Source organism: Liolophura sinensis, chromosome 8 (genome assembly GCF_032854445.1).
Source record: "Liolophura sinensis isolate JHLJ2023 chromosome 8, CUHK_Ljap_v2, whole genome shotgun sequence".
Lineage (NCBI taxonomy): Eukaryota > Metazoa > Mollusca > Polyplacophora > Chitonida > Chitonidae > Liolophura > Liolophura sinensis.
The window spans coordinates 55,996,874-56,014,920 of NC_088302.1; the positions used below are offsets into that span (position 1 = coordinate 55,996,874).

An 18,047-nucleotide genomic window follows, 5' to 3' on the forward strand; every position below is an offset into this window, starting at 1 on the left:
GGAAAGAGCACCCGTCATCTGTAAAGAGAGTGACATTTCAAATGACAAAAAAAGAATTTCGGTCTGGGCCTTTTTAATGTTGGCCCTAAAGAATTAATAAGACAAAGTAGTATTAATTTCTAGGTCCCACCACATTAAACTTATGCATTATCAACTGCCCTGGTAGCTCAGTCGGCAGAGTTTCGGCTTCGGGGCAATGAGATCCAGGTTCACTCCAGTCAACTATTTAAATGAGTGAGGTAATACGTAAACAAAGAATATCAAATGTAATTTAATGATTAATATTTTAATGAACACTATTGCGTTGTTAACATCAATCAAACAATAATATTAGAAACAGTTCATATGCGTGATAATTCTCTGTACGAATTTTTCCTTCAAATGGAATAAAAACTGATACTTTAAAAACAAAGGAAACATATCAGTTGTAAAATGTTACAGCGATCTATCTGTATATGGATTGTGGATATATGTAACAGACATTTAAGCACCTGATGATATACATCTCTGTAATCAGATGAAAAAGTGAATTTATGGGTTTGGAGTACCCATACACCTTTCTAGAGGCTGACGTCACTTAGATCACATAGAAGTAGGAAGAAAGCCATGCCTGATGTATGACTGGCAGTAGAGAGTATGGTGGGATGATTGTCAAAATGGCGGGAGTGCATGGTGCAAACACGTGGAGAGAAGTAAACTTTCAAACAGAACTGATAAATTTGTCCTGCTCCACATATATCACAAGAAGTGTCTTTTTCACAATAGAGTTTAACAGAAATTTATTCAGTTTTTCTCTAGCTTGTAGCATACTCTTGAGTATTTTAAGCTGCGTATACAGTATTTTGAAGTAGTTAAGATCAGTGTCTACGAACCCCTGGAACTATCAACCATAGCAAATACTTCTTACTTTAGATTTCATTCATTTATACACACTTATTCCATTGTCCCACACACATATTCCATTGTCGCACTCTCTTATTCCATTGTCCCACACACTGATTGCTGAGGACCTTTGTTACTGTTGCTCCCTGTTACTGCACACATTTATTACTGTGGCTCCCACCTGTTGCACACATTTATTACTGTGGCTCCCAGCTATTGCACACAAGTATTACTGTGGTTCCCAGCTATTGCACACAAGTATTACTGTGGCTCCCAGCTATTGCACACATGTATTACTGTGGCTCCCATCTATTGCACACTTATTACTGTGACTCCTAACTATTGCACACAAGTATTACTGTGGTTCCCATCTATTGCACACATGTATTACTGTGGTTCCCAGCTATTGCACACATGCATTACTGTGGCTCCCAGCTATTGCACACATGTATTACTGTGGCTCCCAGCTATTGCACACATGTATTACTGTGGCTCCCATCTATTGCACACTTATTACTGTGGCTCCTAACTATTGCATACAAGTATTACTGTGGTTCCCAGCTATTGCACACACATATTACTGTGGCTCTCAGCTATTGCACACACATATTACTGTGGCTCCCAGCTATTGCACACGTGTATTACTGTGGCTCCCAGCTATTGCACACATGTATTACTGTGGCCCCCAGCTATCGCACACAGGTATTAATGTGGTTCCCAGCTATTGCACACACATGTAACTGGGGCTGCCAGCTATTGCACACACATATTACTGTGGCTCCCAGCTATTGCACACATGTATTACTGTGGCCCCCAGCTATCGCACACAGGTATTAATGTGGTTCCCAGCTGTTGCACACACGTTTAACTGGGGCTCCCAGCTATTGCACACACCTATTACTGTGAATTCGCAGCCAGATGAGAATTAGTCTACAGCTTTATCATTGTAATAATACTAAATGGTCTATTTCAATCACAATACATTGCATATCACAAGCTCATATGCTTGAAAAAAAAATTATGTCTGAGCTTGATTTTGGGACTGTACTGTAGATAATAAGTTGTATTACGGGCTCGGTATAGACTGACAGGAAGCACTTTCTCTGTAGCTGCATGTGACATTTATGATAAGATGGAGATCAATCGAATCATTTACCCACAACCCATGACCATGAAAACCCCACAACGAGAATGAGTATCAGTCGAATCATTTGCCCACAACCCATGACCATGAAAACCCCCACAACGAGGATGAGTATCAGCCGAATCATTTACCCACAACCCATGACCATGAAAAACCCCACAACGAGGATGAGTATCAGTCGAATCATTTACCCACAACCCATGACCATGAAAACCCCACAACGAGGATGAGTATCAGTCGAATCATTTACCCACAACCCATGACCATGAAAACCCCACAACGAGGATGAGTATCAGTCGAATCATCTACCCACAGCCCATGACCATGAAAACCACCACAATGAGGAGGAGTATCAGTTGAATCATTTACCCACATCCCATGACCATGAAAACCCCCACAACGAGGTTGAGTATCAGTCGAATAACTTACCCCACAACCCATGACCATGAAAAACCCCACAACAAGGATGAATATCAGTCGAATCATTTACCCATAACCCATGACCATGAAAACCCCACAACGAGGATGAGTATCAGTCGAATCATTTACCCACAACCCATGACCATGAAAACCCCCACAACGAGGATGAGTATCAGTCGAATCATTTACCCACAACCCATGACCATGAAAAACCCCACAACGAGGATGAGTATCAGTCAAATCATTTACCCACAACCCATGACCATGAAAACCCCACGACGAGGATGAGTATCAGTCGAATCATCTACCCACAACCCATGACCATGAAAACCCCACAACGAGGATGAGTATCAGTCGAATCATCTACCCACAACCCATGACCATGAAAACCCCCACAACGAGGAGGAGTATCAGTCGAATCATTTAGCCACAACCCATGACCATCAAAAACCCCACAACGAGGATGAGTATCAGTCGAATCATTTACCCACAACCCATGACCTTGAAAACCCCACAACGAGGATGAGTATCAGCCGAATCATCTACCCACAACCCATGACCATGAAAACCCCCACAACGAGGTTGAGTATCAGTCGAATCACTTACCCACAACCCATGACCATGAAAACCCCACAACGAGGATGAGTATCAGTCGAATCATTTACCCACAACCCATGACCTTGAAAACCCCACAACGAGGATGAGTATCAGCCGAATCATCTACCCACAACCCATGACCATGAAAACCCCCACAACGAGGATGAGTATCAGTCGAATCATTTACCCACAACCCATGACCATGAAAACCCCACGAGGATGAGTATCAGTCGAATCATCTACCCACAACCCATGACCATGAAAAACCCCACAACGAGGATGAGTATCAGTCGAATCATTTACCCACAACCCATGACCATGAAAACCCCCACAACGAGGATGAGTATCAGCCGAATCATTTACCCACGACCCATGACCATGAAAACCCCCACAACGAGGATGAGTATCAGTCGAATCATCTACCCACGACCCATGACCATGAAAAACCCCACAACGAGGATGAGTATCAGTCGAATCACTTACCCACAACCCATGACCATGAAAAACCCCATAACGAGGATGAGTATCAGTCGAATCATTTACCCACAACCCATGACCATGAAAACCCCGCAACGGAATGAGTATCAGTCGAATCATTTACCCACAACCCATGACCATGAAAACCCCACAACGAGGATGAGTATCAGTCGAATCATCTGCCCACAACCCATGACCATGAAAACCCCACAACGAGGATGAGTATCAGCCGAATCATTTACCCACAACCCATGACCATGAAAAATCCCACAACGAGGATGAGTATCAGTCGAATCATTTACCCACAACCCATGACCATGAAAACCCCACAACGGAATGAGTATCAGTCGAATCACTTACCCACAACCCATGACCATGAAAAACCCCACAACCAGGATGAGTATCAGTCGAATCATTTACCCACAACCCATGACCATGAAAACCCCGCAACGGAATGAGTATCAGTCAAATCATCTACCCACAACCCATGACCATGAAAAACCCCACAACGAGGATGAGTATCATAGTCTGCTTTCGCATATAGTACTGTTCCATATTCCTGTCAGGACAGGTTATGATACATCAGAATTTTACTGGTGGTCAGTGTCCTCTTGTACATTTATTTATGACAGGTTTTAGGACATAAAAATTGTAATACACACAATACATGCAATAAAACAGTGAAGGAGGTTTAGTCTTACTTAACTATTTCTGTAGAGCCTATACTATAATTAGTCAAAATTGGATGGGATTTATCCCTCAAAAGCATTGATAACTCTTAAGCTTTTATCAAGCATATATACATGTACATTTCTTGACACTTTAGGTTTTAAAAATTTTGATGTATTAAAGAATTTTACCAAAGCATCAGTATTTAATAAAATCAGTCATGTATTATAGATCATGTACATAATTAAAGCTGTTGAGATTTGTTTGCTTGCGTGTCTACAAGTGCAGTGTAGATTAAAACTTCAGTGTTCAACCAGGACAAGTGCTTGTATATGGACCTGCATACATTGTATCACCTAGGTACTTTATATCACCTGGGTAATGTATATCACCTGGGTACTTTATATCACCTGGGTAATTTATATCACCTGGGTACTTTATATCACCTGGGTACTTTATATCACCTGAGCACTTTTTATATCACCTGAGTACTTTATATCACCTAGGTACTTTATATCACCTGGGTAATTTATATCACCTGGGTACTTTATATCACCTGAGTACTTTATATCACCTGGGTACTTTATATCACCTGAGCACTTTTTATATCACCTGAGTACTTTATATCACCTGGGTACTTTATATCACCTGGGTAATTTCCTTGTTTCTGATTGTGCAGTAAATCAGATGTTGTGATCACTTTTTCAAGAGTTTTATTTTGGTTACAATTGAAGTGTTCTAAAAAAGATATTAATTTACAAACTTGTGACTTACAAATACACAACTGGGATGCAGCATGATAGTAAATGAAAATGCAGATGTAAAAGTATGGACCTGTTACATATGGTAGACAGGTGTGGTTGTACCTCAGGGGCACTTACGGACCTGCTACTTGTGGTAGACCAGTATGATTGTAACTCAGGGCCACTTACGGACCTGTTACATGTGGTAGACCAGTATGGTTGTACCTCAGGGGCACTTTCGGACCTGTTACATGTGGTAGACCAGTATGGTTGTACCTCAGAGGCACTTACGACCTGTTACATGTGGTTGACTGGTATGGTTGTACCTCAGGGGCACTTACACACCTGTTACATGTGGTAGACTGGTATGGTTGTACCTCAGGGGCGCTTACAGACCTGTTACATGTGGTAGACCAGTATGGTTGTACCTCAGGGGCATTTACGGACCTGCTACATGTGGTAGACTGGTATGGTTGTACCTTAGGTAGACCGGTATGGTTGTACCTCAGGGGCGCTTACGGACCGGTTACATGTGGTAGACCTGTATGGTTATATCAGGGGCGCTTACGGACCTGTTACATGTGGTAGACTATGGTTGTACCTCAGGGGCACTTAAGGACCTGTTCCATGTGGTAGACCAGTATGGTTGTACCTCAGGGACACGTACGGACCTGTTCCATGTGGTAGGACTGGTATGGTTGTACCTCAGGGGCTCTTACGGACCTGTTACATGTGGTAGACCGGTGTGGTTGTACCCGAGGGACACGTACGGACCTGTTACATGTGGAAGACCATGGGTTGTACCTCAGGGACGCTTACTGACCTATTATATGTGGTAGACCAGTATGGTTGTACCTCAGGGGCACTTACAGACCTGTTACATGTGGTAGACTGGTATGGTCGTACTTTAGGGGTGCTTACGGACCTGTTCCATGTGGTAGACCGGTATGGTTGTACCCTCAGGGGCACTTACAGACCTGTTACATGTGGTAGACTGGTATGGTCGTACTTTAGGGGTGCTTATGGACCTGTTAACATGTGGTAGACCAGTATGGTTGTACCTCAGGGGCACTTAAAGATTTCCTTACAGCTTAAGTTAGAATTATATCTGTGCAGCGAAAACACACACAGAATCTGTTAAATATGCCGTATCATACTGCATATATTCAAGTATCAAAACCATTAAAACACCATTAAAACCATAAATTTTAAATTTTAGGAATTGGAACTGTAAAACATACAAAGATGTGTCTGATATTTTTGAAGTGTAATTATTTGGGCTGTTTTTAAATAATAGCAAGGCGGTCAATTTTGTTGCCAAAAGTCTCTGGTGTGGCTTCTGTGCAGGTATATTCGGTCATTTGTCTGTTATTTCTGAGAATTGAGTTAGCGTCCTGTTTCATCTTATCGGTGTACACACCAGTCAAGGTCAAGGTCAGTGAGTGGACCGTCATGGGTGTAGACACAGTACAGTGGTGTAGGTACAGCTGTGGTCCACAGGTAACCATATAGTGTTGTCTGATATCTGCTTTCGCATGTCTGTGTCACATACACACATACATCAGGTAGATCACATCCAGGTAATGTGTGTCATATAGATAATCCTGCACCAGATAATCCTGCTGATTACACAAGTCTGAACTGTGTGTTACTCTGTTTGCAGAAATCCCCTCTGTGTATTCCATCCATTTCACAAAATGTGGCATGGACTTAAGTTGAGAATCATCCCATTATTGTCATTCTTGTTCTGAGAAAATTCAGTGGTTAGAAATTCTAAGGAGCAAGTATAAAATAGCTCAACCAAATTAAGGCTGTTATAGAATATTTTCATTCATATGTGTGCTGAAATAATATGAGGCTTTGGAAATTATGCCCCCAAACTTACTTTTAAAAGTAATGACCTTGAAAACAAGTATAATGCCTGAAAGAAAATATTTACAATTACCTGTTTGTACATGTATTTATCATTTACATGAAGCACCTTTAGAATTTGGTACAGGTATGTGTACAGTTTAATATATCTTGTGTAGTTTAATATATGTTGTGTTCAGGAGGTACTCTGTGTTACGCTTGTGTGTGCAGATGTACTGTATAGCTATGGTGTTCAGGGAGTACTCTGTGTTACACTTGTGTGTGCAGATGTACTGTATAGCTATGGTGTTCAGGGAGTACTCTGTGTTACACTTGTGTGTGCAGATGTACTGTATAGCTATGGTGTTCAGGGAGTACTCTGTGTTGCACTTTTGTGTGCAGATGAACTGTATAGCTATGGTGTTCAGGGTGTACTCTGTGTTACAATTGTGTGTGCAGATGTACTGTATAGCTATGGTGTTCAAGCAGTACTCTGTGTTACACATGTGTGTGCAGATGTACTGTATAGCTATGGTGTTCAGGAGGTACTCTATGTTACACTTGTGTGTGCAGATGTACTTCAGTGCTGTGGCTATTTAGCATTATTTTACAAGTAGGTGTGTAGGAAGAAGCATGTCTTTTTTCACCCCACATATAAATCAGATTCTGCAGTTGTATACTGATTCAGTGGGCTCCCAGCTCGTGTGTACAGAACAGTTGTATACTGATTCATTGGGCTCCTAGCTCGTGTGTACAGAACAGTTGTATACTGATTCATTGAGCTCCTAGCTCGTGTGTACAGAACAGTTGTATACTGATTCAGTGGGCTCCCAGCTCGTGTGTACAGAACAGTTGTATACTGATTCAGTGGGCTCCCAGCTCGTGTGTACAGAACAGTTGTATACTGATTCATTGAGCTCCTAGCTCTTGTGTACAGAACAGTTGTATACTGATTCATTGAGCTCCCAGCTCTTGTGTACAGAACAGTTGTATACTGATTCAGTGGGCTCCCAGCTCTTGTGTACAGAACAGTTGTATACTGATTCATTGAGCTCCTAGCTCTTGTGTACAGAATAGTTGTATAATGATTCAGTGGGCTTCCAGCCCTTGTGTACAGAACAGTTGTATACTGATTCAGTGGGCTCCCAGCTCTTGTGTACAGAACAGTTGTATACTGATTCATTGAGCTCCCAGCTCTTGTGTACAGAACAGTTGTATACTGATTCAGTGGGCTCCCAGCTCTTGTGTACAGAACAGTTGTATACTGATTCAGTGGGCTCCCAGCTCTTGTGTACAGAACAGTTGTATACTGATTCATTGAGCTCCCAGCTCTTGTGTACAGAACAGTTGTATACTGATTCATTGAGCTCCTAGCTCTTGTGTACAGAACAGTTGTATACTGATTCAGTGGGCTCCCAGCTCTTGTGTACAGAACAGTTGTATACTGATTCATTGAGCTCCCAGCTCTTGTGTACAGAACAGTTGTATACTGATTCATTGAGCTCCTAGCTCTTGTGTACAGAACAGTTGTATACTGATTCATTTAGCTCCCAGCTCTTGTGTACAAAACAGTTGTATACTGATTCAGTGGGCTTCCAGCCCTTGTGTACAGAATAGTTGTATACTGATTCAGTGGGCTCCCACCTCGTGTGTACAGAACAGTTGTATACTGATTCACTGAGCTCCCAGCTCTTGTGTACAGAACAGTTGTATACTGATTAAATGGGCTCCCAGCTGTTGTGTACAAAACATTTTTATACTGATTCAGTGGGCTTCCAGCTCTAGTGTACAGAACAGTTGTATACTGATTCATTGAGCTCCCAGCTCTTGTGTACAGAACAGTTGTATACTGATTCATTGAGCTCCCTGATTGTCATAAAAGCTGACATTGACTTTATTATTGGCCCAATAAGACCTTTGTTTGACAGGCAGTAAATAGTGTGGCCTGTTTTAATACTACATGTACATAGACAGTCCTTGAGTTGTGTATTCCTGTTAAAACCTTGCAGAAGAGCTTTCTAATGTATTTATGTGATTGATGTTCTGTGTCTTATTCCAGAATATTTCACTTATACAACGACGGCCTGTCATCATTTGTCTGTTTTCTCTGTTTGTAGGCTGAAAATTTCAAACCTATGAAATTCACCCGTAGCATAGAATGTGAACTTCCAAGTACAGATATCTACAAGTTTCACGGAAATATTATGTAAGTGCTGTTCTTAGTATTACATAGTATTTTGAAATATTTTACATTTTTACATGCTGGGCTAATGTCAGGCACACAGTAACTGTAGAAATCATTTCGCTGTGTTTATGGTTATTAGTAGCTACAAAACTACAAGTTTCTGACAATGTATGGTGATCCATTCAAATGTGGAAAATGTGAAAACAGATTGCCTTAATATGAATACAAACAATCATGTGAAAACAGATTATGTTCTCCTTTAAGGGTGTTTGCTTTTTTAATTTGTATTTTCAGATTAAATGAAAATCGGAAGATTCCAATAACCCAAAATAACTTACTGCTGAGAGGATGCGTAATTCGGAACACAGACTTTGTGGAAGGGATCGTCATATATGCAGGTCGGTTATTGTTCATCTGTCTCCAAACGCCTTGTCAAAGTGAAAGTAAATAAAGTAAATAAAAAATGAAGTCAGGTCAGGCAAAAGATTACAGGAAACTATATTCCAGAATACCATTACTTATTGCTTTATAGAATTGTTGTATCGACATAATAATGTAACACAACAACAAGGTGATTTTCATAATGTTAACCGATGAGTAAGGCCATCGGCTCCAGATTTCTTTACTCAAGATTCATGTCTTGTGTGACAGTATTTGTCAACAGCTTCTCCAAATTAAAAGCTGTTTGGATTTATTTGGACAATTATAATTGCCGCAGACTCAACCATGCTTGATGTCACTGTTACAGCTCAAGTATATAGATCCCAGAATCCACCAGTGTGAAATGGGAATTGCCTAATTTGTTAGTGATATTGTCCTACTGTATGTAAAAGCAAATAAATTAGGCACAGTAGCCTTTAAGGAAAATATCTGGAAATTCTTCCATTTTTGCTGTAAAAGTTAAAGTAAATTAAAAATGAAGTCAGGTCAGTCAAAAGGTTACAGGAAAGTATATCCCAAAATACCATTACTTATTATTTTATAGAATTGTAGTTCACTGACTGATCTTTTAGTTGTAATGCCTTTGTCCCAGGCTAGGGTAATCACGCCTCACAATTACAGTTTTTATTTGCTTTCGAAGGACTCTTGCTGCTTGCAAATTTTGTTCACACCAGGCCAGAATTGAGCGAATATCTACATGTAAGCGAATAAGACATCTGAATAATTCCAGTGGGTATTTTGTTTGCATTTTCTTTTTATTAACTCCTGTTTGAAATACCTGCATGTCGGTTCTAAGTTTCTGAGCTTCTAAAGGGTCAACATTTGCACAGCCAACTATATATGAGGTTACCACCAATGCTCTTGAATAAAGCTGGCTGAATAATACCTGTAATATCGTAATCCATAAATTGCCACATCACCATGACTGTGGGACAGGTATGACCTGTAACTGTCCTTAATAAAGGTAATAAATATAATGACATTTACCTGTGGGTGCCAGCCGAGGAATCAATACTGTGTACAGGGTCAAAAGCAAGCGTACTTGTGTACTGGTGTATATACATATATACATATAACAAGCTATCCCAATGTTGTTGTGCAATCCACTTAACCCCTGTAGTCTTCACCATTTTGGAGCCTGAAATCAGCATGTTTCAATACAGGGTACAGGTAGGCTTATTATAGAGGTAATTGCCTTTGTAAAGAGGTAATTGGTCAGTTATTAGAGATCTTCGTTATAAATAGCGAATTTAAAGAAACTCGAGCTGTTGACATTTGTACTCTAGATTTAGTAGAAGGCACCTGTGGAATATGAGAAAATGAGAGAAGTCACGACTACAAGGTGCCTTTATTTCAAGAAGGTGAACCTAAGGGTCAAAACTAAGACCTTTCTTCCTCAAGGCCCTAATAACCTAAAGTAGTGGTTAAAGGACAAGCACTATAGCTGACTAAACCAGTTGCTGGCCAAACCAGTCGTTGGCCAAACCAGTCGCTGGCCAAACCAGCAGCTGGCCAAACCTGTAGCTGGCCAAACCAGTCGCTGGCCAAACCAGTAGCTGGCCAAACCAGTCGCTGGCCAAACCAGCAGCTGGCCAAACCAGCAGCTGGCCAAACCAGCAGCTGGCCAAACCAGTAGCTGTTTGGCACCTCACACTAGCATGCACAAGGCATGCACTGTACAACTGCAGAAGGAGGACATGAATTATTCATAGGCTGTTTACCTTATTGCATCAAAGCCATGAAAACAGCTGACATGTGTAATATCCATTGTCTAGGGTATCACATGTGCACCTGAGCTCCTCATGCCAGATGTCAACTCTTGTGCACTGTAAAGAGTCAAGGCCATCTGCCAAAGGGTTAAGGTCAAGGAGTACACATTTCTGCTCAGTCCATCAGCCAAAACAATAAAGCGTGAGGAGCAATAACTTGGAGACTGGATAATCTGATCAATAAAACTTAAAGTTATTGAAAATTTAACGGATATTGACGGTGAATTTGTTAAAGTGTCTGATACATGTACGTATTAAACTTTGAGCAGCGACATAAATGTCTCCCTGAGCCATGGCGGTGTGAATAATAAGCACATGTCATAACATAAAAGTAAATAGATAAATAAGAAATGATTGATTGACATATCTATCAGCTTTTAGCAGACAATATCTGCTGTTTTAAAGGAATACACCATATCTCTCTATCAAGGTTTTGTTGGCGATGATGATTGTTTTGGTTATAAAATGTGATATAATTGTTAGGTAGAGGACAAGTGTATAAGTCAATAGCTGTGTACCATTCTAAGTGAAAAGCTGTAATATCCTTATAAGTCAATAGCTGTGATACCCTTACAGGTGAATAGCTATGATACCCTTATAATTGAATAGCTATGATACCCATATAAGTGAATAGCTATGATACCCATATAAGTGAATAGCTATGATACCCTTATAAGTGAATAGCTATGATACCCATATAAGTGAATAGCTATGATGCCCTTATAAGTGAATAGTTATGATACCCTTATAAGTGAATAGCTGTGAAACCCTTATAAGTGAATTTCTATGATACCCTTACAGGTATGAATAGCAGCACAATAGCTGTGTACCATTCTAAGTGAAAAGCTGTAATATCCTTATAAGTCAATAGCTGTGATACCCTTACAGGTGAATAGCTATGATACCCTTATAATTGAATAGCTATGATACCCATATAAGTTAATAGCTATGATACCCATATAAGTGAATAGCTATGATACCCTTATAAGTGAATAGCTATGATACCCTTATAAGTGAATAGCTATGATATCCTTATAAATGAATAGTTATGATACCCTTATAAGTGAATAACTGTGAAACCCTTATAAGTGAATTTCCATGATACCCTTACATGTGATTAGCTATAATACCCTTATAAGTGAATAGCTGTGAAACCCTTATAAGTGAATAGCTGTGAAACCCTTATAAGTGAATTTCTATTATACCCTTACAGGTGAATAGCGATAATACCCTTCTAAATGAATAGCTATAATACCCTTATAAGTGAATAGCTATGATACCCTTGACCGACCCCGATAACACAGTTAGTCGAGAGTCCACTTCGGGAGCGTTAGATCCAGGGTCAATCCTGGGTCGAGTAACACCTAAGAGGAAGTTCCTCGCTAGGGCTTCAGCATGAAGGGGATAGTGCAACAACTGGTTGACCGGTATCAGTATAATGGCTTGGGCGAGCAGCTTACTTGCCTTCGGTAAGGCGTCTCCATAAAGCAGCATAAAAGAATGGTGGAAATCCGTCCTGCAACAGTGAGGCACATTACATGCACTCTAAGGATTCCCTCGTTGTCATATGACTGAAAAATTGTTAGGTGCAACGTTAAACCCCAAGCACTCACTCACTCACTATGACACCCTTATAAGTGAATAGCTGTGATACGATTCATGTAGATGATGTGTATATTTGTAGGTCCAGAGACGAAGGCCATGCTGAACAACCGAGGCCCTCGGTACAAGCGCAGCAAACTGGAGAGGAGGATGAATAGGGATCTGGCCTGGTGTGTCGTACTGCTGCTCTTCCTCTGCTTCTTCTGTGCCATAGGTCAAGTATTATTTGCTCTTGAATATTTCCAAACCTGGAATGTAAGGGAATGTAAAGTGTACAAAACACATGTAGATATATGTGGATTATGTCATCTCTTTGAAACGGGTGCATAAATTGTCTACGTTCTGACTTTTTCATGGGTATCTGTATGTGAGAGGCTTAGACTGGAACACTTCATATCACACGTTCTTAGCACAAGAGGTCACATGTTCAAATCCACCCCCTGCTTGCTTTGTTTCTGCCTATCCTAACGTCTGATAGGGGAACCTAATGGAGGGATTATTGTTTCTCATGAAGTTAGATTAGGAACCATGAGGATGTGTCTGTTACTTGATGACGTTCTGTGTTTCAGGCAGTGATATCGTGGTTGGGAACCAAGAGGATGTGTCTGTTACTTGATGATGTTCTGTGTTTCAGGCAGTGATGTCGTGGTTAGGAACCATGAGGATGTGTCTGTTACTTGATGACGTTCTGTGTTTCAGGCAGTGATATCGTGGTTGGGAACCAAGAGGATGTGTCTGTTACTTGATGTGGTTCTGTGTTTCAGACAGTGGTATCTGGATTGGGAACAATGAGGATATGTCTGTTACTTGATGTGGTTCTGTGTTTCAGGCAGTGATATCGTGGTTGGGAACCAAGAGGATGTGTCTGTTACTTGATGTGGTTCTGTGTTTCAGGCAGTGGTATCTGGATTGGGAACGATGAGGATGTGTCTGTTACTTGATGACGTTCTGTGTTTCAGGCAGTGATATCGTGGTTGGGAACCGTGAGGATGTGTCTGTTACTTGATGATGTTCTATGTTTCAGGCAGTGATGTTGTGGTTAGGAACCAAGAGGATGTGTATGTTACATGATGTGGTTCTGTGTTTCAGGCATTGGTATCATGGTTGGGAACCAAGAGGATGTGTCTGTTACTTGATGATGTTCTGTGTTTCAGGCAGTGATATCATGGTTGGGAATCAAGAGGATGTGCCTGTTACTTGATGACATTCTGTGTTTCAGGCAGTGATATCATGGTTGGGAACCAGGAGGATGTGTCTGTTACTTGATGTGGTTCTGTGTTTCAGGCAGTGTTATCGGGGTTGGGAACCAAGAGGATGTGTCTGTTACTTGATGATGTTCTGTGTTTCAGGCAGTGTTATCGGGGTTGGGAACCATGAGGATGTGTGTGTTACTTGATGATGTTCTGTGTTTCAGGCAGTGATGTCGTGGTTGGGAACCAAGAGGACGTGTCTGTTACTTGATGTGGTTCTGTGTTTCAGGCAGTGATATTGTGGTTGGGAACCAAAAGGATGTGTCTGTTACTTGATGTGGTTCTGTGTTTCAGGCAGTGATATCGTGGTTGGGAACCAAGAGGATGTGTCTGTTACTTGATGATGTTCTGTGTTTCAGGCAGTGGCATCTGGATTGGGAACTACGCAGATATTTCAGCTGTACCTTTCATCCCCCAGCAGCAGTTTGATGACTTCAGTCCACTTTACCAGGGATTTTTGGTCTTCTGGACATATATTATTATATTTCAGGTATTGTATATGTGTCACCATTTCACAGATTGGTGTACACTTCTGTTATTATTTTCTTGAACATTACCATACAGTATAAAATTCAACACTACATAATGAGTTTTTGAAGCAAATGTGATAGTGAGATGTCTTTTATATTGCCCCATAAAACTCCAAGCTCGACTGTGTGCGCTGTAAGAAGATTCTGATATGTGTGTGACTGAAGGTAGGCCAAACGTGGAATTCGGTGAACAAACGAACAAACAAATTCACAGACTTCAAGTAAACGTTTAGGATAGCTCCTCTTGCTGGCCAACTCCTCTTGACCTGGATGCCAGCTCTGTGGTTGCCATGGTGAAGTTGTTCAGTTATGTTCACTTACTGATGTGCTGTGGTTTTACACAGATTATTTCTGTTTTTTTTCCTCATGTATTCTAGAACTACAACAAACTAATGGAACAATTATCTATATAAGATCATTGAAGTAATTAAAGTGACACACCTGTACTGTTACAGGCAGTGATTCCATTACCTCTCTACGTGTCGCTGGAGGTGATTAAGCTGGTGCAGGTGTACTTCATCCAGAATGACAAGGAGCTCTACTATGAACCCATGGACAAGAGGTTGGAATGTCGAGCTCTTAACATCACAGAAGACCTGGGCCAGGTGGAATACATCTTCTCTGACAAAACAGGAACGCTGACAGAAAACCAGATGGAGTTCAAGTCCTGTACGATAGGAGGCATTGACTATCCTCATGGTTGGTACATCTATCCTCATGGCTGGTACATCTATCCCCATGGCTGGTACATCTATCCCCATGGTTGGTACATCTATCCCCATGGCTGGTACATCTATCCTCATGGCTGGGGCATCTATCCCCATGGCTGGTACATCTATCCCCATGGTTGGTACATCTATCCCCATGGCTGGTACATCTATCCTCATGGCTGGTACATCTATCCCCATGGTTGGTACATCTATCCCCATGGCTGGTACATCTATCCTCATGGCTGGTACATCTATCCCCATGGTTGGTACATCTATCCCCATGGCTGGTACATCTATCCCCATGGCTGGGACATCTATAAATGATCGTGTAGTTTTGCAGCATCATGGCCTATGAAATCTTGTATGATAGGCGGCATTGACTCTCCTCATGGCTGGTACATATATAAATGATCGTGTAGTGTCTCAGCATCATAGCCTATCAAATCCTATATGATAGGCGGCATTGACTATCCTCATGGTTGGTACATCTATAAATGATCATGTAGTGTCTCAGCATCATAGCCTATCAAATCCTGTATGATAGGCGGCATTGACTATCCTCATGGCTGGTACATCTATAAATGATCTTGTAGTGTTTTAGCATCATAGCCTATCAAATCCTGTATGATAGGCGGCATTGACTATCCTCATGGTTGGTACATCTATAAATGATCGTGTAGTGTTTCAGCATCACAGCCTATTTGATATCAAGAATAATAAAATGGCTTAAAGGTTAAAATAAAAAGGTACCTAATAAAATAATGAGTATTTGCAAATAAGTTTTGTTATTTTGAGAGGAGGAAGTCAAAATCACTGGAAATGTGGCATTAGGTTCCAGTCTCCGGTTTGAATGCCCTCAATAGCAAGTTGTTTTACTTGTTTTAACCGGCCTGAATAGCACAATTGGTGGAGCATCCACTTCGGGAGGCAGTAGATCCACAGTCAATCCTTGGTCAGGTCACACCTAAGGCCTTGAAACAGGATCTTCTTCACTTGGCATTCTAACATGAAGGGGATAGTGCAATGTCTGGTTGACCCATATCAGTATAATGGCTTGGGTGGGACAGATTACTTGCCTTTATTAAGCCATCTCAGTGAAGCAGCACAGATAAAAGAGTGGTGAAAGTCTGTCCTGCAACAAGGAGGCACATTACAATCACTCTAAGAACATCTTCGTCATCATATGACTGAAAAATTAATAAGTACAATGTTAAACCCAAAGCACGCACTCACTCACTCAACCGCCCACCCACCCAGCCACTGTTTCAGTATGAAGCACAAAGAGTTACTGACTCAACACGTGTCCAGTGTTTCCTGTAGAAGTATTTGGGATACAGTGGATGATATGTGTATACATACCTTTTGTGAAATATATGCAATAGTTTTGTGGTTCACAGTGTTTGGTAGTAATAAGATTTTATCAGTTTTGCCGTATGTTTGTGTTGTACAGGTGAGATGGAGGATTCAGCCAGTGAGATGAGGAGAAGCCGCCTTTCCATGAGTAACATCAGCAGATGCAGTTCTGTAAGTTTTTCACAGAGAAAGCGGTCGTCCCACTGCTGCTGGAATTCTCATTATTATACATCACATCATATTATTTTGTAAATTAGTTGATAAATATGCCACCCTAATGGTAGCAGTTAATCTCCACATGATGTATTCTACCTAGAGCTGAATGGCTCTCGAGTCCTGGAAAACATAAAATAGCAGATTCTTGAAAGTCCTGAAAAACACAAAATAGCAGGCTCTTGAGTCCTGGAAAACATGGAATAGCGGGTTCTTGAAAGTCCAGGAAAACATAAAATAGCAGCTTCTTGAAAGTCCTGAAAAACACAAAATAGCAGGCTCTTGAGTCCTGGAAAACATGGAATAGCGGGTTCTTGAAAGTCCAGGAAAACATAAAATAGCAGCTTCTTGAAAGTCCAGGAAAACATAAAATAGCAGCTTCTTGAAAGTCCAGGAAAACATAAAATAGCAGCTTCTTGAAAGTCCAGGAAAACATAGAATAGCCGGTTTTCTATCACATTTTCTATCATAGGAGGCACCCTGAAATAGCAAAGAAAGATAAAACTTTGGTGTTACATAATCATTAGGTTTTGTGTCTCAGAACTTCTAATCAGTTATTTTTTTTTACATAAGATAGGTTAACTTAGTTCTACCTAACCAGTACAAAATTCTGCCTTACCAGATGTAAAGGTTTACTTTTATAGAGAGTCTGTGAGATTACTGAAAAATTGACAGCTTTCTGGAATGTGGACATGAAGGGTCTGAAGAAATTAATGAAAAACAGTTATCACACTGACCCCACTACCTGCCATCATAAAAATAAAAAATTAATTATCTAGAGCATATATTTCCTCTCCGGCCATACGTGGGAAGGTCTGCCAGCAACCTGCGCATGGTCGTGGGTTTCCCCCGGGATCTGCCTGGTTTCCTCCCACCAAAATGCTGGCCGCCATCATATAAGTGAAATATTCTTGAGTACGGTGTAAAACACCAATCAAGCATATAAAATAAATAAATCTAGAGCATGTAGTCAAAAAGCATACATGTAAATTTGCTGACGAGATGTTTCCTCTGTTTAGGAGTTTTTGGACCTGAGGCTGGAACCATCGCTTCAGAGAGACGTCTCCATCATGTCGCTGCGAACCCTGGACAACATTGACATTATGGTGCCGCCCCAGACGAAACGAGTGCACGACTTCTTCCTACTCTTGACAATCTGTAACACAGTGGTTGTCTCCCCTCATTCCCATCAGGATCACGTGGGTGGCTTC

At 41.0% G+C, this 18,047-nt stretch overlaps 1 protein-coding gene across 1 annotated transcript in view; it reads left to right on the forward strand.

Annotated features, from left to right (window-relative positions):
* Positions 1–18,047, forward strand: part of LOC135472321 (phospholipid-transporting ATPase VA-like) — a 53,554-nt gene that overhangs the window by 17,169 nt on the left and 18,338 nt on the right. The window contains exons 3-9 of the mRNA XM_064751781.1: positions 8,901–8,989; positions 9,263–9,366; positions 12,863–12,994; positions 14,390–14,520; positions 15,016–15,259; positions 16,721–16,794; positions 17,856–18,035. Of these exons, the coding sequence (XP_064607851.1) occupies positions 8,901–8,989; positions 9,263–9,366; positions 12,863–12,994; positions 14,390–14,520; positions 15,016–15,259; positions 16,721–16,794; positions 17,856–18,035 (954 nt within the window). The remainder of the gene's footprint in view (positions 1–8,900; positions 8,990–9,262; positions 9,367–12,862; positions 12,995–14,389; positions 14,521–15,015; positions 15,260–16,720; positions 16,795–17,855; positions 18,036–18,047) is intronic.